This window comes from Phallusia mammillata, chromosome 3 (assembly GCF_965637545.1).
Source record: "Phallusia mammillata chromosome 3, kaPhaMamm4.hap1.1, whole genome shotgun sequence".
In the NCBI taxonomy this organism is placed as follows: Eukaryota; Metazoa; Chordata; class Ascidiacea; order Phlebobranchia; family Ascidiidae; genus Phallusia; species Phallusia mammillata.
This window is the reverse complement of record NC_137254.1, coordinates 20,849,363-20,874,793: the sequence shown is the minus strand read 5'-3', so window position 1 is coordinate 20,874,793 and position 25,431 is coordinate 20,849,363. Positions and strand designations below refer to the sequence as shown.

Below are 25,431 nucleotides of genomic sequence, written 5' to 3'. Positions count from 1 at the left end.
CTGCTGTGCACGCCTTTAAAGTGCGTTGGATCAACGACAAAACTTAGTCGGTATAAAAAAAAGATGAGTCTGACGTAACAATGCTAAATCACCATGTTTAGATGCCACTATTGTTTTCACAATCGTAAATAATGCCTTTGAACGGCTGATTCACACGTTAACCCAAAAGTATGATTTTAAGCAGATCGTGGGGCCTTTATTACAAGTGGAAAACATTACTATTTGTACTTTACAAATAGAAGTTGTAGGCATTACATCGGCAACGAAAATGGTTGTGGAAACATTAGATCTTAACAAGGACAAAGCAATGCAAGGCGACCATGATATGCATGTGTTCACTGATATGGATATAAATGGGGCAAGTGTTGTGATAATATATCAGTAAATAGTTCTTAGTTTCGTGAGTTGTTGCTTAAAATATTTTATAAATATAAAAATTATTAACGTTATGACCTAAACATGGAGTCATTGAATTTCAGAAAGCATCTCTTCTAAAGTCACAACCCCTCAAAACTTCCCGGAAAAGCGGCCTGAGCCACACATTGATGGTATTTCTTGGTTTTGGAGTCATTGTCTTGGTTACTGCTACAGCAACCATATATGTAAACGACCACAGCATGAAAGAAAGATGTGCAGCGCTACGACCCGTACGGCAACCATTGGAACTACCGGTAATGTTACAGTAAACCTCGGTTTATCCGAACCGGATTGGACGCAAAAAATTTCCGGGTTAGGCGAAGATTCGGTTTAGCCTATCTGGTGTCGTTTTAACCCTACTTTATCTAGTGGTTGATCGGTACAAATTATCTTAATTGCGATCAGGAACGAATAACGACAGAGTTAGGCTATAAAAACACAAATTTATCGATACATTATAACATTGGTGGCCAAACTGCGGCTCCCGAGCCGCATGCGGCTCTTTAAAGTGGAACATGCACTTCCCCATCTTGCCAAGTTGTTTAACCTGATTATAAAACAATGCATTCTATCACGTATTAACATCAGACTGACTGTTTATAATAACCATTGTACTGAAAAGAACATTATTGTACAGAAGCGTGTTAGCTTGTGCCATGGGCGCCGGCAAAATATTTTGCAAGTGTAGCGAAATTTTATTTGCTTGTTATTTTTTGTCACCGTCACTTATTGTTTTCGTTCTTTTTCGTTGTGGCACCTTAATTACGTTTTTGTGTTATGGCACCCTCGCTGCTTCCCCTTAGGAGTGATTAGTTGTGAAAGCGTTGATTGCGCCGGAATGTGCCTTCCTGTTCCGCATGCTTTAAATAGGGCGTCACTAGTCGAAGAGATGGCTTTTCTCTGGGTGCCGTGAAACGTGGTGATATTGGTGTTGGGTTGCCACGTGCCCGGTGTAACTTTGTTTTTACCTTGTTTTAAATATAAGTCGCGCCCATAAGCTAAACCAGTGTGAGGGAGTATAATTGGCTTTAGTGGTGAGCCGTTATTGCAGGGTTCTGGACCGGTTACGAATTAAGTAAGCAGGCTTGGTGCATAAGATCGATTTGTCAGGCCTGCCGAAATAATTCGGTAACACAAGAGGGGGCAAATTTTGGCTCATACTTTATCGCATCAAGAATTTTTTTACATATGAAGGTATAAATCGTGTACCTCACAATTGAGTTGCCTAAAAGTTAAAGCATTAAACGATGTCACGAATCCCCGCGCTGCCACTTTAATTAGGTTTGCTGCAAAATATGTTAAATTGAGGTACACTGAAATTCCAAGGGGGGGTCAAGTGCCCCCTCCTGCCCCTACGTGCCGGCGTCCATGGCTTGTGCATTGTAGTCAAATATATTGTTAAATTGAAGCTGTAAGTCAGGGCTGACATTAAAAGCATTTTACATTTGCATTGCGCCTCATACTAGCATTAACTGCAAAGTTTAGCGAAAAAATGTCGTTGATAAATAATTGCAAAAAAGAAAGATAAACAGAATGTGAGGAGCAGTTTGCATTCAGTGATAATGGAGGTAAACCTGTGTGTCTTATCTGTCAAGCTTCGCTCAATCATTACAAAACTAGTAACATAAAACGACATTACGAATCTAAACACAAAAATTTCCCATCAAATCAGCCTAATTTCAAACACCTTGCAGCTCAGGTGCACTGGAGACTTACAGTATCATTTCATTGTGAGTGAATAAATTTGTTTTTGATTTTTTGTGTTGCGGCTCTTTAAAACTAAGTTTTGTGATATGCGGCTCGAGCAAGATGCACGTCTGGACACCTCTGCATTATAAGAACGCATGTTTGTACAATTGGCTGTTTCAGTTGTCTACTTATAAACAGTGGAACAAGTAGTTGTTATGAACCACCAACCTGTACAAAACAAATGTGCCATTGAAAAGTAAAAAAATCGAAACGTTTCTACGGATTAGGCAAAAATCCGGATAAAATAATCAAAAAATTCGAAGCGTTTTGTTAAAAAAAGCCTTACAAACCATTTGTAGGCTTACCTTAAGTAAGTTATATGCTGTATTTCGAATGAGTTGTATTAGAAATACTTGACGTCGGTTTTGCAACTATTCGAAGATCAAGCTAACGATAACAGAGTTATAAAAAACGTTTATAAACATTTAATTCATTTTACAGAAGGTAGTCCTGGGAGCTGGATTTTTCTGTTTGTGCACGGAAAATTGCAGTGAGGATTCCCAAGACAGCTCCAGAATGCCCAGAAAGGTAAAATGTCGGATTGTAGGCAAACGTTTTCTAAATTTGACTTCTCATAGAGAAAAATTGTATTGTTACTGTTTTGATTACCATGTGAGCTTGATATTTAGGTCTCTGGGCAGAAATATTTTGTTTTTATTTCTGCCAAGTATTTTAATATCAACCAACTACCCCATATAAAATTTAATACAAACCATAATATTTTTTAAGGATGCCGAAATCTTTTGGAAAAAAATGGCTGCAACAGTCAAACCATGTGTTGAGCACGACAACAAAAAGGGGCATAAATTCAATATTCGTCCATCTTGCCTTGAGAAAAAGCTTAATGTGACAGAGCAACCACAAAAACCAGAACATCATCCCACAAAGCACTTCAATATTGGTCGTCGTAACAAAACACGCCATGCCTAAAGTGAAATGGTTGCTCCCAAAAAGATAAACCCGATGTATTTATTTAAACTCTTACTAAATTTAAACATTTGGGGATGAAATTCTTGTCAAAAATTTAAGTCAACAAAATGTGTTTAGTGTTGTTTTATTTTCTGTAGTTTCAATTGGTTGGGACTTAGGCTATGTTAATGTAAAATGTAGGCTACATATTGCATCTGAGATGAAACATAATTATATCACAAAGTTGCTACATTTTGACAATGATAAAAGTAAAATAAATCTTATAGGAACGATCCGGTATTTATCAAGATCGTCCCAAAAAGTTGATCCCACTCATAACAAAACCGCACAAATAAAACTAACAATTTAACGCTCCGTAATATAAAAACATCACTGAGACAAAACACTGTAACAATTATAACAAGAATACGAAAATGTATATAGGACTGTTTTTAAAATTAAAATGTTGGTGATTTATTGCTACCATTTAGTGTGTAGGCATAGACATAAAATATTAATAATAAATTATATGTTTTACGACTTTATTATTTGATTTAACGTTGCGACAGTATGTCAGACATAACAGCCAGGTAAGAAATTATTCATGAACATCAAATTATTTGTAAACATCATAGTTGTAAGTCGTGTCAGGCTTTTCGGGTCAGCTACGGGCCTAAATATAAATGAAACCAGCTGAATTCGGGCCACATTTGTATCGCAATTTTATCGTGGCAAATCTAACGTTGGGCCTGATTCGGGCTTAATCCAAAAACATAAATACCATGGATTTGATCGTAACGTAAAACCACAAATGATATTCAGATTTAATTTCCAAAACATTTTAAATTTAATTCAGCAAGCATTTTCTGCACTACCGCAAAAACAGGAATATGCAACTAATGTCAAAATAAACCACTCAGCTTTAAACGCCTAAATCAGAAAGTGATACTTTAATGACGCAGAATCACCTTAACGCAAGGTTCGAAGAAACAAGTTAAAAATGTGCAAGAAAGTTTTTTTCGGAATAAATGACATTTTTGTTGTGCATTACAATAAAACAGACACAACTTAGTGTTTGCATCAAAAAATATGAAGCAAAATCTCCAAAAGATGTGTGCTGCCCTTGTGAAAAGGCACATGTAAAAAAGCATTTAAAATACGTACCGTAATTAAGAAATTTATATTTCATGCAAAATGGAGTATGATAAAAGACTGTACAGTTTATTAAACAAATAACCTACAGGTAAAAAGGGACTTGCCTAACAGACTGGTGTATCAGACAATTTGGAAACAATTAACGTATGACATTTCATGAACCGATTGAATGAGTGTTTGCATTTTAATTACCTCATAATAAACACATGTAGCCTATGGCGGATATGCTGCAATAACCCATGTTCTTCTCCAAACAAACCTGCAGTGTGACGTACAATGCTTGGACAAGATGAGCAAATGACGCACGCGTGGAAAAAAGGCGAAAACAAAGAGAATTGCGTGTTTTTGAAGCTTAACCATGTCCTAAGGTTAATTGTAAAATCGTGTAAAATCTTAAACAATAACCAATGTGAAAAAGGGCTTAATGCAGGCGGTTGCTACTAGTGATGCACCGAACCCGCCTCAAAAGGTTCGGGGCAGTACCAAAGCAAGCCGAACCTAATCAAAGCCTCATTTCTGATGGATGTTTGTGTTGTTGATGCAGGTGAACTATAATAACCAAAACAACTTTCACAATACGTCAGCAGAATCATAACGTCTAATACTTTTGCAAAAAAAAGTGTTTTGTAGGTGAAAGTTTATGAGGCATTAATGTAATACACCCAAAGAGGTTTTGAACGCATTTTCTAAAATTTTGGGTTTAAACCGAAATATCGGCAAAACGGTATATTCCGGCCAACCGAAACTTTGGTAAATATTAAAAAGAAAAATCCGGTTTTCAACCAACATTTGAATATTGTAAATGCATTTACGAGGAATAAAGCGTCGTACAAATGCATTGTCATAATGGCATACAAAAGCACCTGCCAATCCATGGAGCTGACAAACAAATAATTCTGATTACAATATTGCGCAATTAAAGACGCTCAGACAACAAATTTCGCAGGAATTTTAGCTCATAATAAGGCGGATGCGTGTTAACAGCCTATGTTCTTCTCCAAATAACCTTATAAACGATGTACAATGCTGGGACAAGATGAGCAAATGACGCACGAGTGGTTGAAAATCAGAAAACGATGGGAAGATAATGTTTTGAAGCAAATTGCATGTACAATATGCATTGACAATATCTTGTATAAAGCATTGGGAAGCAACGAGTTGGTGCAGACAATTGCTAAACGACTGTTAAAAGGTGGTTATACGTTATGTTCACTAAACAGTTTAAACACTTAAGAGCAGTTTTTAAGAATGAAAGGCTATATTCGTACCTACCCGCTTATAACTATGTTCAAACAAAGACAATTGTACAACGGTAAACTGCTTTGAGCTTTTGAGGAATGTTGTGCACATGGTTATCGATGTTCTCAAGTCAACATTAAAATTATACCTTATCTGAGTAGTTTTGAACATAATGTGTTGCTTGTGATACAAACTAAAATTCTGTTTCGAACGTTTTAAACTAACAAAAATGGGCTGTGTTTTGCAGAGACTCACTGCATTTTGTAAAAATCTACACTGCCCGTCCCTTCTCAAAAAATGGTTGTGGACACTTTTGTTGCTAAAAAGGAAAAAGATCACGAGCCAAGTGTGGTGACTGAAGTGGACTTAACTGAGGTTTGCTTTGTAATTATACTTTAAGTTAAAATTAAAACAAAACATTTCACCAAAAAATTAAAATTAATAGAACTTACATGATTGCATACCAGCTGTAGTAACCGTGTGTTTTATAACATGTAGAAAGCACCTCCATTTCCATCATCCTCACGTAAGAAGAGCTCATTTGGCTTATGCTACACACTGGTGGTATTTCTAAGCCTTGGAATCATCATCTTTACCACTGTTAGGGTAACTCAACTAGTGGATGAAAAGACACTACAAAAGAAATGTGCACAATCATTTGCTGCACAGACACCGGTAAATTTTAATTAAGTTAGCATAATTTATGCAAACATATATAAAAAGTAAAAATTATTCAGACAAATGCTGAAAGTTTAATATAAAGTCATGACAATATTTTAGCACAAAACCTTCAGAAGAATTTTTTTGTACAGAATCTGCAACTTAGATCAATTTCCATCTTTTTATGTCAGCAAGATCTTGAAATAGATGCTTCAGGTCGCTCTTCAATGGCCAGAAAGGTATAGTGCCATTTAAAACTAATTTCAGTATGTAATGTTTAATAGACACATTCACATTTTAATACATTTTTTGTTATTTTTTAGAAGAATGTTAACACGGTTTGGAAAAGAATGGCTAAAGCAATAGAGCCTTGTGTCCAGATGCAAACTGCACATAAGAAGAGTTTCAAAATCTGTGCATCATGCTTGAGAAAAAAAATTCAACTGCTCTTTCCAAACCAAGCACAAAAATCTCAAAATAAACACAACAAAGACATAAAAAGTGGTTATCACAACAGCAAACAGAATTAACAAAATTCAGTTAAAAATAGCTTTAATTGTAAATCTGTATTTAGTATATTGGTCAATTTGGTGGTAAAATATAAACTTCAGCAAAGTTAACTGATTACATAACTATTTTTTCAAAAAAATGTTATGCTTCTTTTAAAAAGCGCTATATTTTTAATAGTTTATGTATCTTTTTTCACTTTAAATGTACATAATAAACTACTTAATACTCCAAAGGTGTAGTTAAATTTTGACACTTTATAAAACTGTACATAACTTTTATGTCTAAAATCAAAGTGAAACAGAACATGTTGGAATTCTTCAGAAAATGGATACAAAGCAAATAAATTCCTGCAAAACTTGATGTCCTATTCAGCTTTACACAATTTGTCAAATTTGTAAATAGATATGGTCATTGCCAAAAATAGACACATCCTACCAAACCTTTACTTAAAATAAATAAGTCTAATAAACTTTAAAAAATATATAATGCAGAAAGAGGCATCAATAAAAACATATTTTAACAAAGCAAGCATACTTCTACTACCAATCTATGTTGAACATCAATAAAACACCAACAAAACCATTTGCAATAAAAAGTGGTAAATTCTAGAATTTTTTTAGTTGGTCGACCCCACCTATGGTGTGTTCATAAATATGTTGTCATGCATTTGTGAAACCATATTATACTAATTTCCAGTTTAGATGTTGTTTGTGTTTTGGTAATTATGTACAACAGTGGTTAGCCTGCTTGAATATCACACAAGAAATACAAAATAAATAAATCTACACACCACTGAAGTGTTGATTTATGACCAACTGATCAAAGTCGTTATTGAATGATTTTTAACACAACCTTACGAAAAAAGCAATAAAATGTATTGATGTATTTGATTTCAATAAAACAATTTTCACTTTTAAGTACCTGGCATGTTTGTGGGAGTTTGGAAATTAGGCTTGTCGTCAGGTACAATCATCATTTCGCCGAAATGGTAAGTGCGAAAATTGTTAATAAGCGTTACGCACCACTGCGTACAGTTTCCAAAATTTTTTTTTCATTTTTTTTTTTTTTAAACCATAGAGAGTGGTCAAGGTACGTACAAATCGACATTTTGAGGTATGGGAGAACGTTTGAGCTTATAAAGTCACATTTCTGGTCTCAAACAGTATTTTCCAATGAAATGACTTTAACCGATACTCGTTTACATAAGTCGCCTATATACAAATGCATACACAGTACATAGTCCAATGTTACGAAACAAATAAAAAGACATTCCGAGCCTAATATTTTTCTATAAATTGGCACAGATGTACGTTGGAGCAAGAAGTTTCAACTCGTAGAGTCACATTTCTGGTCTCAAACACTATTTGCCAACGAAATGACTTTAACCGATACTTGTTTACGTAGGTCGCCCATATACAAATGCATACATCGCTAAGCCAATGTTACGATCAAATAAAAAGACATTCCGAGCCTAATATTTTTCTATAAATTGGTACAGAAGTACGTTAGAGCAAGAAGTTTCACCTCGTAGAGTCACATTTCTGGTCTCAAACAGTATTTGCCAACGAAATGACTTTAACCGATACTTGTTTACGTAGGTCGCCCATATACAAATGCATACATCGCTAAGCCAATGTTACGAAACAAATAAAAAGACTATCCGAGCCTAATATTTTTCTATAAATTGGTACAGATGTACTCTAGAGCAAGAAGTTTCACCTCGTAGAGTCACATTTCTGGTCTCAAACACTATTTGCCAACGAAATGACTTTAACCGATACTTGTTTACGTAGGTCGCCCATATACAAATGCATACATCGCTAAGCCAATGTTACGAAACAAATAAAAAGACTATCCGAGCCTAATATTTTCCTATAAATTGGTACAGATGTACTCTAGAGCAAGAAGTTTCACCTCGTAGAGTCACATTTCTGGTCTCAAACAGTATTTGCCAACGAAATGACTTTAACCGATACTTGTTTACGTGTCGCCCATATACAAATGCATACATCGCTAAGCCAATGTTACGAAACAAATAAAAAGACTATCCGAGCCTAATATTTTCCTATAAATTGGTACAGATGTACTCTAGAGCAAGAAGTTTCACCTCGTAGAGTCACATTTCTGGTCTCAAACAGTATTTGCCAACGAAATGACTTTAACCGATACTTGTTTACGTGTCGCCCATATACAAATGCATACATCGCTAAGCCAATGTTACGAAACAAATAAAAAGACTATCCGAGCCTAATATTTTTCTATAAATTCGTACAGATGTACTCTAGAGCAAGAAGTTTCACCTCGTAGAGTCACATTTCTGGTCTCAAACAGTATTTGCCAACGAAATGACTTTAACCGATACTTGTTTACGTGTCGCCCATATACAAATGCATACATCGCTAAGCCAATGTTACGAAACTAATAAAAAGACTATCCGAGCCTAATATTTTTCTATAAATTGGTACAGATGTACTCTAGAGCAAGAAGTTTCAACTCGTAGAGTCACATTTCTGGTCTCAAACACTATTTGCCAACGAAATGACTTTAACCGATACTTGTTTACGTAGGTCGCCCATATACAAATGCATACATCGCTAAGCCAATGTTACGATCAAATAAAAAGACATTCCGAGCCTAATATTTTTCTATAAATTGGTACAGAAGTACGTTAGAGCAAGAAGTTTCACCTCGTAGAGTCATATTTCTGGTCTCAAACAGTATTTGCCAACGAAATGACTTTAACCGATACTTGTTTACGTGTCGCCCATATACAAATGCATACATCGCTAAGCCAATGTTACGAAACAAATAAAAAGACTATCCGAGCCTAATATTTTTCTATAAATTCGTACAGATGTACTCTAGAGCAAGAAGTTTCACCTCGTAGAGTCACATTTCTGGTCTCAAACACTATTTGCCAACGAAATGACTTTAACCGATACTTGTTTACGTAGGTCGCCCATATACAAATGCATACATCGCTAAGCCAATGTTACGAAACAAATAAAAAGACTATCCGAGCCTAATATTTTCCTATAAATTGGTACAGATGTACTCTAGAGCAAGAAGTTTCACCTCGTAGAGTCACATTTCTGGTCTCAAACACTATTTGCCAACGAAATGACTTTAACCGATACTTGTTTACGTGTCGCCCATATACAAATGCATACATCGCTAAGCCAATGTTACGAAACAAATAAAAAGACTATCCGAGCCTAATATTTTCCTATAAATTGGTACAGATGTACTCTAGAGCAAGAAGTTTCACCTCGTAGAGTCACATTTCTGGTCTCAAACAGTATTTGCCAACGAAATGACTTTAACCGATACTTGTTTACGTGTCGCCCATATACAAATGCATACATCGCTAAGCCAATGTTACGAAACAAATAAAAAGACTATCCGAGCCTAATATTTTTCTATAAATTCGTACAGATGTACTCTAGAGCAAGAAGTTTCACCTCGTAGAGTCACATTTCTGGTCTCAAACAGTATTTGCCAACGAAATGACTTTAACCGATACTTGTTTACGTGTCGCCCATATACAAATGCATACATCGCTAAGCCAATGTTACGAAACTAATAAAAAGACTATCCGAGCCTAATATTTTTCTATAAATTCGTACAGATGTACTCTAGAGCAAGAAGTTTCACCTCGTAGAGTCACATTTCTGGTCTCAAACAGTATTTGCCAACGAAATGACTTTAACCGGTACTTGTTTACGTAGGTCGCCCATATACAAATGCATACATTGCTAAGCCAATGTTACGAAACAAATAAAAAGACTATCCGAGCCTAATATTTTTCTATAAATTGGTACAGATGTACTTTAGAGCAAGAAGTTTCACCTCGTAGAGTCACATTTCTGGTCTCAAACAGTATTTGCCAACGAAATGACTTTAACCGATACTTGTTTACGTAGGTCGCCCATATACAAATGCATACATCGCTAAGCCAATGTTACGAAACAAATAAACTCTACGAGGTGAAACTTCTTGCTCTAACGTACATCTGTACCAATTTATAGAAAAATATTAGGCTCGGATAGTCTTTTTATTTGTTTCGTAACATTGGCTTAGCGATGTATGCATTTGTGTATGGGCGACCTACGTAAACAAGTATCGGTTAAAGTCATTTCGTTGGCAAATACTGTTTGAGACCAGAAATGTGACTCTACGAGGTGAAACTTCTTGCTCTAATGTACATCTGTACCAATTTATAGAAAAATATTAGGCTCGGAATGTCTTTTTATTTGATCGTAACATTGGCTTAGCGATGTATGCATTTGTATATGGGCGACCTACGTAAACAAGTATCGGTTAAAGTCATTTCGTTGGCAAATACTGTTTGAGACCAGAAATGTGACTCTACGAGGTGAAACTTCTTGCTCTAACGTACATCTGTACCAATTTATAGAAAAATATTAGGCTCGGATAGTCTTTTTATTTGTTTCGTAACATTGCCTTAGAGATGTATGCATTTGTACAGTGGCGGCTCGTGCCTAAAATTTGTGGGGGTGCTGCCCCCACAAATTTTAGCCTCTACTGAACATATATAAGTTGGCAATATATTGAAAAGCTACATTTCTAGCCACTTGTTTTGTGCAAGTAATACAAATCTTAATTAGCAACTCCATTGTGACGTAATTTTTGTTACGCAAAAATGTACACGAGTGTAAACAGCAGACGGCATCATTTGTGTATTTTGTTTACTTGCACAGCGACGGGCCAAACACAATAACGTTCAGTAATTATGTGAAAAACAAAAACACACGTGGCACAGCTTCGAAACGAAGCGGTTGTAAATACGGTAAAACACAACAGAAATATAGAAAAAAAAGTAATAGAAAAAAAAATAGATATAGATGAGTCGAAAAAGGTCGAAGTATTTCAGTTCGACAACAAAAATTTTCATGTTTCATTTAAGTAAATTTAGTCACAGTCAGCGTTTTCAACATATTCTATGACACTTCACAGATTATTGTCACACAAAAAAACTAGCCATACAGCTTTTTATTGGTATCATAACTAACAAATTTAACAACCCCATTACATTGGTTTCAGAACTTGTTCATTTAAACATCTTTCTTGAATTTTTGTGTGCAGACTATTGATTGTATTTTAGTTTCTTAGCTGCTATAATTGCTGCTTGCTGGCAAATAGCTTAACATTCCTTTTTAAGTGCAAAACGCCTTCAAGTTTTAAAATTTACAACACTCTCACTTAAATTTAAACCATATTATTAAATCTTGTGGTTCCTTTTTCCAACCAAAATGAATCATGAAGTTATAGTTTGGGTATGATAATTGATAGCTTCTTCCTTAATCCCAAATGATAACTAAGAAACTGTTTTTCTATTTAGTACTAGCACTGCAAGTGCAAGTCTTTTGGAAATATTGGTGTTCCTCAGAAAAATTGGCATCTTTTTCAGTGTTAAAAAGAACTGTTTTGCCTTTGAAAGAATCATGGAAACAGCAAAAAGGATTTTTCATCCTAGTAATTTAACTTGTCAAAACATCATCTCTAGATTAATTATTTTCAAAGTAATCATGAACATCAGATCTACAGAAACATTTTCATTTGAGTAACTAGCTTTTCTTTGTCAACAATAGGATGTGCTTGGTGTCACTACTATCTTGTCTGTAGAATGTTCATTCTTAAGAAACACTTCCTGTGAAGCAATTTAGCAGCTACTGTTCAGACAAACAGTACATGTCCATTATATCAATACACATGACTGCAATTGGTTGCAAATACTGTCAACATGGTGTGTTAAGAAAGCCACACTTTAAATTGTCTTCACTCTTTTTTTGTCTTCATTTCAAAATTCCTGTTGCTAGCAGTTGTTTGTTCTGCATTTGATATTGCCTGAATTTCAGTGAGGCATTTAACTTCACAGTCACAAATTTAATTTTTCTTTGGTAGCATTAGGAACTAAAACTGAGTATTTCTTGTTGTTGCTTATTCCTGCATGACATTGGAGTAGAAGATGTTTTGTCCCATACTTTCAAAAATCTTTTTAATTCAGTTATTTATTATAAAGCTTAATTGTGACTTTTAAAGGTGTTAGATGACCTTTTTTTTCTTTTTCAAGGTGTTAGATACACTTATTTAATTCAATGATAACTGTAAAAACTAAAACCCACTTGCAGTCATCTTAAAAAGTCACGACTAACAGTCAAACAATAAATTTAATGATAGCAAAATAATTATTTAACTGCACTCACTGTCGAACTTAAAAACACAGTACACGGGTTTGGCTTTGGAGCTCACTGACGCGAAGCAGACAACACAACCAGCGCTACGTCACGGGAGGGGCTGCGCGAGCCACAGCCCCCTCTCGCCTATTTCGCCTGGCATGTAGCTTTTCCAAGTGCGCATGCGCACAACTGAAAACGTCATGAAACGTCACGAAACTGGAGCTGCAGCTCCGCCATAGATAACTTATTATTATTATTATTATTATTTTTTTAAATTTCTTTTAAATAATACAAATTTTTTATTAATTTTATTTTAATAAAAGGCCGATTAATGCCATAAAAGTTATTCTTAGTATACACTGATCAAACATAAAAACTATATGTAAAGATTGTTTTGTGTAACAACTTGGAATAGGAATGTCAAGTAAAAATACTGGGGGTGCTGCAGCTCCGCAGCCCCCTCGCACGAGCCGCCCCTGCATTTGTATATGGGCGACCTACGTAAACAAGTATCGGTTAAAGTCATTTCGTTGGCAAATACTGTTTGAGACCAGAAATGTGACTCTACAAACTGAAACTTCTTGCTCTAATGTACATCTGTACCAATTTATAGAAAAATATTAGGCTCGGAATGTCTTTTTATTTGATCGTAACATTGGCTTACCGATGTATGCATTTGTATATGGGCGACCTACGTAAACAAGTATCGGTTAAAGTCATTTCGTTGGCAAATACTGTTTGAGACCAGAAATGTGACTCTACGAGTTGAAACTTCTTGCTCCAACGTACATCTGTGCCAATTTATAGAAAAATATTAGGCTCGGAATGTCTTTTTATTTGTTTCGTAACATTGGACTATGTACTGTGTATGCATTTGTAGATAGGCGACTTATGTAAACGAGTATCGGTTAAAGTCATTTCGTTGGCAAATACTGTTTGAGACCAGAAATGTGACTCTACGAGGTGAAACTTCTTGCTCTAACGTACATCTGTACCAATTTATAGAAAAATATTAGGCTCGGATAGTCTTTTTATTTGTTTCGTAACATTGGCTTAGCGATGTATGCATTTGTATATGGGCGACCTACGTAAACAAGTATCGGTTAAAGTCATTTCGTTGGCAAATACTGTTTGAGACCAGAAATGTGACTCTACGAGGTGAAACTTCTTGCTCTAACGTACATCTGTACCAATTTATAGAAAAATATTAGGCTCGGATAGTCTTTTTATTTGTTTCGTAACATTGGCTTAGCAATGTATGCATTTGTATATGGGCGACCTACGTAAACAAGTACCGGTTAAAGTCATTTCGTTGGCAAATACTGTTTGAGGCCAGAAATGTGACTCTACAAACTGAAACTTCTTGCTCTAATGTACATCTGTACCAATTTATAGAAAAATATTAGGCTCGGAATGTCTTTTTATTTGATCGTAACATTGGCTTACCGATGTATGCATTTGTATATGGGCGACCTACGTAAACAAGTATCGGTTAAAGTCATTTCGTTGGCAAATACTGTTTGAGACCAGAAATGTGACTCTACGAGTTGAAACTTCTTGCTCCAACGTACATCTGTGCCAATTTATAGAAAAATATTAGGCTCGGAATGTCTTTTTATTTGATCGTAACATTGGCTTACCGATGTATGCATTTGTATATGGGCGACCTACGTAAACGAGTATCGGTTAAAGTCATTTCATTGGAAAATGCTGTTTGAGACCAGAAATGTGACTTTACAAGCTCAAACGTTCTCCCATACCTCAAAATGTCGATTTGTACGTACCTTGACCACTCTCTATGGTTTAAAAAAAATAAAAATGAAAAAAAAAAATTGGAAACTGTACGCAGTGGTGCGTAACGCTTATTAACAATTTTCGCACTTACCATTTCGGCGAAATGATGATGGTCGTCAGGTTGTTGGCCCCAAAAGGAAAAAAAATCCGTTTTGGCGCTTAAAACACACATTGAAAAAAGGGAAAGCCCCGTATTTGACAACCTTTATTTGTTCTAAAAATACGGTACCCGCCCCTAGTCTATTTATAGGTTATAAAAAAGGTTGAAATTTCAACACATATACAAAGTAAGCTTTTTATTTCTACAAAATAAATCTTAAAATTACGCACTTTTTGATTGGTTTCGATAATTTATTTTGTCACGATTCACTAATTGGCCCTATAGAAGGAACTTAAAGATTTTGCAAGTTGCAACTCACCAGCTTGTTTTTCAAGTTTTAATGTTTTAGCTTGGTAGACTTTTTTAAGTAGACAAAATGCCTCACGACGATAGTTCCGTTGGATTGGATTTGAACTGCTTTACTTCCAGAGATGGCCTTTTCGCAACAATTCTCTTTGTAAGTGTATTTTCTTTTGTTGTAAATGTCTAAAATCGTTTATTTCCAGTTGTTAACGTAAAAACTTACTCAATCTATTGTAAAAACCTACCCTCCGATAAAGTGTCCTAACCAAGCCAATAAGCTGTCTGTTTTTTATTGACTACCCTTCTGTATTTTAGATTCTCAGCCTTATACTGGTGATTTTATGTTCAGCCAGCGATTACTGGCTTTTCGCGCCATCTTTAGAAATGGCATATGTCAGTTTTTCCAGTGCTTACAGTTGTGTAACCCTGCTGTTTCTTGGGCTTTTGTACATATGCAAACTGTACAATGCATCAATTTGTGCATGTTTGCCATGGAGAATATTGGTAAGTTAAAAACTGGCTGCACATCACTGTGATAGTATCAATTATTAGTGACACACAGGGTTTTTTTAAGGTTTGGGTGACCGCTAAGTAGTTTTAATAGACCGCAAGTGTTTCATTTAAATATTAAAAAATAGCCATTTTTGCTTAAACGAATTATTCATTAGGCTACTGGCAAATTTTGGAAAACCGCTGGAGAAATTTGGGGGACCGTTTTGGTCCCCCAAAACACCTTAAAAAAAACACTGGCGACACATATTCTGGATGTAAAATGCTGTTTTACTGCCTAACAATGTGTTGTTTAGGAGTTGGGTAATTGCATTTTGAGTGCAATTTTTCATTTTATTGGAATGGCAATTTCAGCATCTGTTGCAGTAAAGTTTGGACGTGGAAACAGATACAACTTGTTTGTGGCATGTGCTGTAAGTTTTTTTTTCAGATTGTTTTAGTTGGTATCTCAGTAACCCAAAATCATTTACAAACTATAGAATTTAAATTTACTGTACCATTATTTAAATCAGTGGTTCTTAACCTTTTTGGTGTGGTTTCCCACTAAAGTGAACCACCAACTTCGAATTTCCCACCCAGTTATTTTTATAATGATGTTTTGTGCCCTACGTTAACAAAAAAATTATTCTTTAATCGAAATAATTTTGTGAAGCGATTTGGTGTGGAACTCCGAAGGTATACTGCAATCTTATTCAGTTTAAATAGTGCTTCTGTGAAAAATTAAAGTTTTTTGGATATATTAAAGAGTTTCCTCTGCTTGCAATAGTCATTTATTGCATCACAATCAACAAAGAGAAGGCTTTGATTCGCGCACAATAGCAAAGTCATTGATACTTTTAGTCTTGTCTGTCATGTAACAAACGGCCTTTGGATTTGTATGTGTCTTGGAAGCCTTGCTAAAATTAATCTTACATGTTGTTGCGGAAAATTTTTAGGAAAGTAACTTTCAACGATTAATTTAAAGCCGGGTTCGACCCTCGGGCCCGAGTTTGGTTACCTGACTTACATAATTTCCCTCTGAAAACATTAAATTTCCCACTAGTGGGAAATTTCCCACCGGTTAAGAACCACTGATTTAAATTGTTATTTTGTCATTGAATTTTATAAACATGTGCTTTTTCGACAGATTTTCAGTGTTATTATAATGGGGGTGTACATTGCACATGCCGTTGTAATATTCCGAAGTGGAAAGGTCAAAATGGCAAGATCAAATAATGACCCCAGAAATGTTCCTACTTAGACAATGGTTGATAAAAACAGGGGCTTCTTAACAAATTGGGAACCATCAAATATGAGCCACCACCTTTGTGTGTTTAGGTTTTTATTATTTGCACTTTTCATAAACATTTATACTCATCTTATATTTTAAAGCACACAAAGCAGCAATGAGACGTTAGACATTGTAAAATTGTGTTTTCTTAGGTTCATATTTAGGTTTTTATTGTTTGCACCTTTCATAAACTGTTTATACTCATCTTAAATTTTAAAGTACACAAAGCAGCAATGGGACATTTGACATTGTAAAATTGTGTTTTCTTAAAACATTGAGTGTTCCATTTTTTGTATTTTTGTTCCTTGCTCTTTTTGCCTGTTGTCTCAGACGCAGCTTTGATGTAGCTAATGTTATATTCAAATAATTGTAATTTGCAGTATATGCCTTGCCTCTGTTTTTGTTCTACAATTTGTTACTACTCTGCCTTATCCATTATCTATACTATGCTTTGTCCTGATACTGTTATATTGGTGTTGTTTAAACTAATGCACTACTTTTTTACCATAATTATTTTGATAATCTGATTTTTAGTTTTTGTTGAATAAAAATTGCAATTAATATTCAACTGTACAAAAAACTAGAACTTCATCAACAGCACAAAATGACATCTTGAAATGTTTCTTAAAAATATGGTATTAAGTTCTACAGCATAGCAACTACACGTGAAATGGGAGTATAAACATAAGTTACCAAAATAGCAAACAATCTTAGCATATTGCACAGTGATGCAATGGACAGCACATTGGCAATCAAATAATATCCATAGTGTGTGCATAAGGACCATTAGTGTCAATGTTTAGGACTTGTAGATTGCCATATGTTCCATGCTTAACTTGGGAACTGGATGTTTTACCCACAGCATTGCACAACAAAGGGATTAACTTCTCATACAATTCATATCCAAGTTGCTTATCAATGTTATTATGATACTGCATGGTTTTTCCCTTTAATTTTCCACCTAATGTCGCCTGTGGTACAACCAGTATGTCACCATTTATATCCACAACAGACTTAAGTTTACCATCGCTATCGCGACTCAGTTTAACGCTTGTTACCATATTAAACACTTTTTCAACGGTCGCTTCAGTGGCACCTTTCATAAAGCAAACATACACCACAATTCCTCGACCAATCTCCACAAACTCAGCGTCGACATCATTTTCCGGAGGTTTAGTTTGCAGACGAGCAGAGACACATTGCTGAATAATTATTTTAGCAAGCGTTGATTGAGACATTTTGTCTATAAACTAAAAAACATGTTAAAAACGCTACAGAATTTGCCTCAGATAGTTAGTGCAGTTGTATTGATAGTTGCCACGATTCAAATAAGCGAAACCTCTCACCCACAAAACACATACAGCAAAGTAATCATTTTTTGTGACAGCATTTTTTCTGTTCTACTGCTTTTTGATAACCATGGTTTAATTCGGCGACATGCATACGAGAAAAAAATATCGTTGGACGTTTACGATTCAATCGTTGTGAACCTATTTTCTTGTTGATTCTTAATAATTTTGTTCACGCTTTTTTCGTTTGCCGGTGTCCGGTGCAAAAGAGTTGTTGACCTAGTTGCTCAAATAAGCGTTGAAATTGTTCACAATTCTGTATTTGCAGTCTTGTAACTTGTAAAACCCATCATAAACTTCAGATCTTTTCTGAACATATTAATAAAAGTTTTTGAAATTACAGTTTGAGCAGCACGTGGACTTCTTGTATCTGCCAAGTTAATAAGCCGTACACAATCGTCGACAAGGTTTACATGTACAAGTGAATGTAAATCATTTTAGCTATTGAAATAAAGATACTGTTATTGGCATCAATTACGAATGCAAGACAAGCTAATGGCGGCACCCTGTCCGTCAAACAACGACTACTTCTATCCTGGTAGCATTGTAAAATGCATAAGTTGTCATGAAGACGTGTTTCAGGGAGAAGTTTTGGCATTTGATTATGAAACCAAAATTCTGTTGCTCAGTAAGTCCTTTTTTATGTTTTATGGATGCATATTTTTTTCAAATATTTATGAAGGAATTTTATTATTTTCTGATAAACTTTAAACCATGTTACCAATAAAATCTAACTGACAAAATAAGTCTTACGTGAAGTATGCTGGCTTAAGTGGGGTTTAAAAGCAACAAGCTGATTTAAAATTTTCTGATTTTACCACTAATGTTGGCATAACCGGCTGAAATGTTTAAGAATGCTTTTTTGTGTCTTTTGTTGCAAGTATATTCCCATCAAGGCCTCTGAAAAGTGCTGTTTTGTGCCTAAGGTACTTGTAAAAAGCATAACTGTCAACTGTTAGCATAGCTTAATATTTGTGACTAAAAACTTTCAAATATATACACTCTTTTATAAAAGATATTACACCAGAAAAAATAGTTCATGATCTTTAGAAAGAAAGCTACAATATATTGTTTGGTTTCTACTGTATTTTGTTCAGTTAATAAGATAAATTATGATGTTATTTTGTTTGGAGACAATATTAATATACAACTTTTCTTATATTTGACTGTACACCTAATAGGTTATGTTTAAAACCAATATATTGGTTTGCAGAACAACCAGCATCATGTGGAAAGGCAGAGCTTAGCAATGTTGCTCAGCTTAACATGGATTTCATGAAAGATGTTGAAGTTATCAAAGACTGTGCTGATGGTCCTATCCCTCCATTAACATCACTTAATCGTCAAAAGGTAAACAATACAGATTTGTTGTGACATTGTTTTAGATTATTCATTTTATTTTAAACCAGTATGGTACAAACTCAGACACCAGGGTCACATTTAGCTTTGTGCAGCCTCTGAACACTTTTTGCGTACAATTAATAAATTAATTGATGTAACCTTTAATAATATATATATATATATGTGTGTGTTATTGCAATCTTCAGAACTTGAAGGATAATTAAAACAGTTGCAATTGACTGCTAGCAGATATGCTCTCTTGTAGCATTTACTTCCAGGGTATTTTTGTCACACATATGTTATGCCTTTATAGCTTTTGAGGAGATATAAAAGTGAAGTTGAACTGAAGAACAAATTGGCCAAGGCTCTGAAGGCAGGCTTCAGTAAAGAAGGATTACAACTCTATTTATCTGTTAAACATCTGTAAGTTTTTGTGTGAAGTGTAAAGCTGTTTGTTTTATTTTAAGTAAGTCAATATCATGTTTCAAAAAGCATTTCAATGCACAGGTTTACACAACAATAAAACGCTGATGTCAACACTTACCATTAAACTATGCTTGTTTTTCAAAAGGTTTCTTGAACATTAATTTTTGTTGTCATTATTTTGTCTCATTTGATAGTAATACAGTGTTGAATGTTTTGTTGTTTTGTGCCGAATATCAAATAAAAACACTTTTGACATAGCAAATGCATCTACAAATTATATATCTCAAAGTGTCTATCAAACCTAAGACTTGTTTCTTGTTGAACATTTACTGAATATGTTTTCTTTTAGTTTTACTGAATGCTCATTGGTGGAGCAAAATATTAACATCATGGATCAAGTTTTAATCAAACCACCATATAAGTCGGAAAATTGTCTGGAAAAAGATTCAAAAACCACTGCTGCTTCCAAGCGCTGTCTTGACTATGTTAAAGAACTCGTGAGTAGCTAAAAACTATTAAATAGTGGCACATCTGTTTTTCCTCATTTTGTGTGTGAACTCTGGCACATGTTTATGAAGATGTTACTGTTAGGGTGCTTGTTTGAGTTGAAGATTATTGTATATTGATAAAAATACATTAAAATGATGGATTAAAAAAATACCTTTAAAAAAATAAATTCTGTCAAAGTTGATAATCTTGTTGGTCATTTTAAAAACCAAAAATTGAAGCTAAACATGTTTTAGAACGAGCTTCAATATCATGATTTCCTGTTGTTATTATCATTGCAAAATGACTTATATAGTAACATATTCATGGGTTTGTCATATTAAAGTGGCCAAAATTCCTGACAATTTCAATAAATTCCTTTGGTCAAACCAAACATTACTTAACACCTGCATATTTCATGCACCAAAACCACATGTAAACTTTTGTTTGATTCGCCCCAGAGGAGTACTGTATTCTACTGGATGATAAAATTCCAGGCTTTATGAGTGGTTTTGAAAAGATTTGCTGACACATATTTTATGCCTAAATTTCAGAAATTTGTAGGCATCTGGTAACCCTATATATAATATTTATATATACAGGTCTCCAGTTTTGTTTTAGGATTAGGCTACTTCCATATATTTGCGGTGTTAACCTTTGTTTATTGCTTTGCAGGTTGAGAAATTTCACAAAGAAGAAAGGTTGAGATCACAAACACAACCAGCAGAAAAAACATAACATTTTTTTGTTTCTTTTATTTTTAAAGGGAAAAATTGTGTGAAAATATACTGTAGGAAATCACCAAGATTGTACCAACAGTCTAAACATGACTGATCCAAGTTTGGGGTTAATATAAGTTTCATTTTCCCTTCATGAATTCATACAAGGTTGTCACACATAGCATTTGTTATGTTTCAAATACTACCGTCAACATATGGTTAAAAAACTGCTGTTGTACTAAAACCCTATCACCTGTAAACCTTGTGAGAAGGACCGCAAAAAAAATTCGTGCTATATTTGATGAATTTGTAAAAGAAAGTAATGTTAAATAGGAAATTTATTTTGTCAGTTTTGTGTTCAAAAATTGACACCAAAATGCCTATGTAGGTCTTACTATCTAAAACAAAAACCTTTAGATGAAATTTCTCCCTTTTCTTGATACTTCACAATGAAAATTGTTTGTCAATATTGTGAGACTATAGATGAGAAGTTTTTATGCAATAAACTTTGCCAAAACCGTGTCAACGTTTTTTTTGCATTTTAGGCTTGTATGTTGAAAATAAGATGTCCAAATTTGGAGTTGTTTTTTATAACTGCAAGTTTTTAACCTAAATTGGTATGGACAAACATTTTTGTCGTTTAGTGGCTGCTTTAACAAAACGAACTATCCGCATGCGGGCGTAAAGAGCATAAAGTGCCCATCACAGGTTACAGATACGTACTGTATCGCTGGCAGGAACTTGGCCAAATGGTACAGCGCGCCTGACCTACATACAGACATAAAAAACCTTGATCGGGGTCTTCCTGGGTTCGAACTCCGTGAAAAAGAAGCGTACTATATCGACATAAAAAACTATAATCGGAATTCGTACCCGAGGGCGTCCTGGGTTCCAAACCTCTTGAAAAAAGGTGCATTATCTTTGCTGCGTTTTAGTGATAAGGAGTCTATGTTTCAGCAAAGGTCTCTTTTCGTTTTAGCATTAGATTTATTTCTTTGGGGCTGTATGCAAAACAAAACCTTTCCAACAAAAATGTTGGTAACCATCAATTCTCAAAATAAACTCGAAAATATTGTTTTCACGGTGCAATAGTTTCATTTCAAAAGCTTTTTGTTTATAGCGTTAAAAGTGCGACACAAAAAGATAGTTTGTGAGTGGGTCGCAACTGGCAAGAGCTATCCGAATCACTACGTTTTGCACAGATGGTGGAAGATAAAAAAAAAACACGGTAAAAGAAACTTCTTTGACCACAACAGGTATATGTCAGTTATTCGTGAATAGTTCTGAAAGCACTATATCCGCTTTTCAAGTAGAAGTGAAGGTGCAAAAAAACTCAGCTGTCATTCGTTTGCATTCCTTGACTGCAGTTTGTCAGTCGTGACAGTGGGAAACTTTTTCTTTTTCTCAGTTCAATGACAGCTTGTTAAGTTTCACGCCTGATGATGCGATCAGGCAACCTTGATGACCAACAAAAGTTTTTAACGGTGTAACCCATGGGTCTAGTTGGCTATTCTGTAATCTAACGAGTTGCTGTTTGCTGAATGTAGCGAGTACAGGATTTTGTAACTTGTTAGGGACAGGTTTATTTATTTACACATGTACTCATACATATCATACAGATAAAGCAATCGAGGTACGTGTATAACAGTGTCAGATCAAACAAATATGCCGGTATTGCTAGTTTATATGTTCTTGTCTATAGTTGTACGTGCAGTAAGCTACTCCAAACTTCACCCTATTATCTTTCCACGAAATGTGAGCTATCAGCCAGAAGCTGTAACGCAGACACCAGAGTTGAAGAATAGCAGTGGTTTGTTTCCAGGAAAACCTTTTCTGTGCGAGGGGCGCGTGCTTGCCAACAGAGAACTTCGACGATTTAAAATAAAAGCCAATTAAAACAGCAAACAGGATAACCCAGCTTACTAAAGCTGAGGATATATGTGGATTTTAAGGATTTATGTGAAAGCCTGGTAGACTTCATTCTGTGGTTCAAAACGTAAACACTAACAGAAGACATACCAAATATAGCCTATGCACTTGGCGATTTAGTAATAAGTGAATATTATATTATCACTATTATCACTAAAATTATATCTATCAATTAGTTCATTAACAGGATTCTTTTGTCACTTCCATGACGACGGAAGTGCGTCTGTTATGCGTTGTTATAAACTGACCTAAGTCTCGTGCAGAGTGTTTTCGGCAAGGCCGTTTGCGGTTATAGAGCTAAAGCTACTGAAGCAAGTTTCTTTTTTAATGCTGTTGGTTTTCAAGAAATGGAGCCACCATAATGGGGTTTGTTGTAGCAGTTCCCGAAAAATTGACAGCTCAGAAAATTTATGCAAATCGACGTAGGCTACAGCAGACATGATTTAAAGGCTAAAGTGTATAAAGAAACAGCAAACGAAACAGACGACTTAGATTTAAGTCGAGAACCTATACGATCTTGAACTCAGTTCGAATGTGGGCCTAAGTATAATACTGTCACTGCCCCGGCGTAGTTCAAAGTGTGTCCGGTGTTATCTAACTTCCTATGTCAAACACCAGCTGACTTCTGCAGTCTGTCGACTTGACGATTTGTCATTTTGGCTGAACGCGTTGGAATGTATGCAAAGGATCAGCCTTTTTGATGTAGCTTTACCGCACGGATGCAGCACAGTGCGCCTTAAGCGGCAATTCTTCAAACAGAGCCAGGAAATTGGCCAATGTGTTTTGTCCGGGTCCCAATGCGCGGTTCCTTGTTAGGATAATAAAAGAAACAAGAAGGAGAAGTTTTCCAAAGAGGAAGGAGCGCAATGCGTTGTGGAAGGCGCCACCGCTGTGAAGCTTGTCATTGCGAGGTGGCATGCATGTGCTGTGCTAACAGTTAATTAGTAATAGGTAATTATTTATTAATTATATGAATAAGGGCATGAGTGTTGAATTTTAGGTCGATACTTGTTTGTTGGACGGCAGTTAGTCAAACTGATATAGGTATAAGGTCATCTTATTGTTTTGAATTCTGGTTTAATTATTCCACTAGCCCTGTGCGTGGTAATCGTCAAAAGAATTATACACCCAGCCTTTTCTAGTCTATCATATGGTGTGTAGTTGTTTAATGGTTTTCTTATGATTTCATTTAGGTCTTTCCAAGTACTACCTAAGTTTATTGCATGAAACTCGTTAGGAAATTCAGTTAAATGTACGCAACAACTTACAACGCTAAACAAAGCATTATTAAGTCAAAGCTACTACATTGTTGTGTGTAGCCTACATGCAATAATTTGAGAACCGATTTGTGTTACCTGGGTATTTCAGGACAGGAAATGTAAACAAGTGTGGTTTGTTTTTCACGTAGCCGACCCCGATGGGTTGTTTTGGTCTGGCGAAAACATTTCCACTGTCTCCCTTAGGACTTGTAGTTGTAATGCTTGAAGGAAGTAAATGGTACACACTGTCAATTGTTTTAGTCGCTTTGTGTGCACAGGATTATTTTAAACGCTGCGCAATGGTTTCAAGCAAATGTTTACTTTCAAGATGTTGGAGTAATGTGACGTAATAATAAGTTCATTTAATATCTTCTTCTATAATCTACATGCTAATACGTTCAACATTGAACATATCTTGTCAAACATTATATTACTTGGGTTGAAAGAAGCCTTGCAAGGCCAATGCTTTCAGACACAACCTACTGCAGAAACGAAGATGGTGTTAAGCGAGAGGTTTTTGTAGCTAGATTGATTAAAGTGAAAAACACGTGCCCTGTTGGTCGCAGTAGTGTTAAGGTTAAACTTTGCCGTCGGCTAAATGCACGAGTTCGTACTGCTGCTAAACTTGCCAATGCGTTGCCCTGCTGGCATTTTTCTATTTGAATTTAGTGAAAAACAGGTCATTTTGAGTTTCAAAATGTTTGTTGTAGTATTTGTAGCCAAGATCGATATCTTTTTTTCGGTTTATTACTTCACAAGAAGCTCGTTAAGAACGCGATACTTTTTCAAAAGTTGCAGTGTCAAGTTCTTTTGAAGGATTTGTCATCATTCAACTACACTTAAAACCTAAAAATGAAGACATCATCTTAATATGTCGTTTAGTTTTTGTAGTAGCATATTCAACAAAATCGGCAATTTCTACTGCAGGCAGCCTCTAGGTCTTCAATAAATTGCTTTCTGCTATAAATTATTCAAGCATCATGCACTTTGTACAGGTTCTATCACTTGAACGGTCAAACCGGGCAAAGTTGTGACATCTACATGGTGCCATTTGCCTACTTCCTTTAAACCCCAGGGGTGTAGTTTTATTGTATTGCAGCAAAGTA

General features: G+C 35.3%; 4 protein-coding genes and 1 long non-coding RNA gene across 5 annotated transcripts; 4 read left to right on the top strand and 1 right to left on the bottom strand.

The window, feature by feature from the left end:
- Positions 1-2,635: 2,635 nt before the first annotated feature.
- Positions 2,636-3,552, top strand: LOC145218826 (uncharacterized). The gene is made up of 2 exons (XR_013857751.1): positions 2,636-2,694; positions 2,896-3,552. It is a non-coding gene; the product is annotated as an uncharacterized LOC145218826 (long non-coding RNA).
- Positions 3,553-5,766: 2,214 nt separating this feature from the next.
- On the top strand, positions 5,767-7,076 carry LOC145218825 (uncharacterized). Its single transcript, XM_080086232.1, has 4 exons — positions 5,767-5,844; positions 5,968-6,144; positions 6,282-6,368; positions 6,453-7,076. Exons 1-4 carry the CDS (start codon positions 5,767-5,769, stop codon positions 6,657-6,659), a joined length of 549 nt encoding a protein of 182 aa, XP_079942358.1. The 3' UTR covers positions 6,660-7,076.
- Positions 7,077-14,711: 7,635 nt separating this feature from the next.
- Positions 14,712-17,377, top strand: LOC145217632 (uncharacterized). Its single transcript, XM_080084931.1, has 4 exons — positions 14,712-15,190; positions 15,352-15,540; positions 15,843-15,959; positions 16,673-17,377. The coding sequence occupies exons 1-4, from the start codon at positions 15,110-15,112 to the stop codon at positions 16,784-16,786; spliced, it is 501 nt and encodes a 166-aa protein (XP_079941057.1). The 5' UTR covers positions 14,712-15,109; the 3' UTR covers positions 16,787-17,377.
- Positions 17,378-17,434: 57 nt separating this feature from the next.
- LOC145217634 (D-aminoacyl-tRNA deacylase 2-like) lies at positions 17,435-18,327 on the bottom strand. Its single transcript, XM_080084932.1, has one exon. The coding sequence runs from the start codon at positions 18,052-18,054 to the stop codon at positions 17,569-17,571; it is 486 nt and encodes a 161-aa protein (XP_079941058.1). The 5' UTR covers positions 18,055-18,327; the 3' UTR covers positions 17,435-17,568.
- A 43-nt stretch (positions 18,328-18,370) lies between these two features.
- Positions 18,371-21,659, top strand: LOC145217631 (protein LSM12 homolog A-like). Its single transcript, XM_080084930.1, has 5 exons — positions 18,371-18,793; positions 19,379-19,515; positions 19,820-19,929; positions 20,282-20,429; positions 21,094-21,659. Exons 1-5 carry the CDS (start codon positions 18,646-18,648, stop codon positions 21,154-21,156), a joined length of 606 nt encoding a protein of 201 aa, XP_079941056.1. The 5' UTR covers positions 18,371-18,645; the 3' UTR covers positions 21,157-21,659.
- The last annotated feature ends 3,772 nt before the right edge of the window (positions 21,660-25,431 follow it).

Bases quoted from the DNA above. Each gene is read 5' to 3' on its own strand.
- LOC145218825 (XM_080086232.1), top strand. From the start codon at position 5,767: ATGGTTGTGGACACTTTTGTTGCTAAAAAGGAAAAAGATCACGAGCCA. The intron at 6,145-6,281 runs GTAAATTTTAAT...TTTTTTGTACAG, and splicing joins CATTTGCTGCACAGACACCG to AATCTGCAACTTAGATCAAT. The intron at 6,369-6,452 runs GTATAGTGCCAT...GTTATTTTTTAG, and splicing joins GCTCTTCAATGGCCAGAAAG to AAGAATGTTAACACGGTTTG.
- LOC145217632 (XM_080084931.1), top strand. From the start codon at position 15,110: ATGCCTCACGACGATAGTTCCGTTGGATTGGATTTGAACTGCTTTACT. The intron at 15,191-15,351 runs GTAAGTGTATTT...TCTGTATTTTAG, and splicing joins TTTTCGCAACAATTCTCTTT to ATTCTCAGCCTTATACTGGT. The intron at 15,960-16,672 runs GTAAGTTTTTTT...CTTTTTCGACAG, and splicing joins ACTTGTTTGTGGCATGTGCT to ATTTTCAGTGTTATTATAAT.
- LOC145217634 (XM_080084932.1), bottom strand. From the start codon at position 18,054: ATGTCTCAATCAACGCTTGCTAAAATAATTATTCAGCAATGTGTCTCT.
- LOC145217631 (XM_080084930.1), top strand. From the start codon at position 18,646: ATGCAAGACAAGCTAATGGCGGCACCCTGTCCGTCAAACAACGACTAC. The intron at 18,794-19,378 runs GTAAGTCCTTTT...ATTGGTTTGCAG, and splicing joins AACCAAAATTCTGTTGCTCA to AACAACCAGCATCATGTGGA. The intron at 19,930-20,281 runs GTAAGTTTTTGT...GTTTTCTTTTAG, and splicing joins TATTTATCTGTTAAACATCT to TTTTACTGAATGCTCATTGG.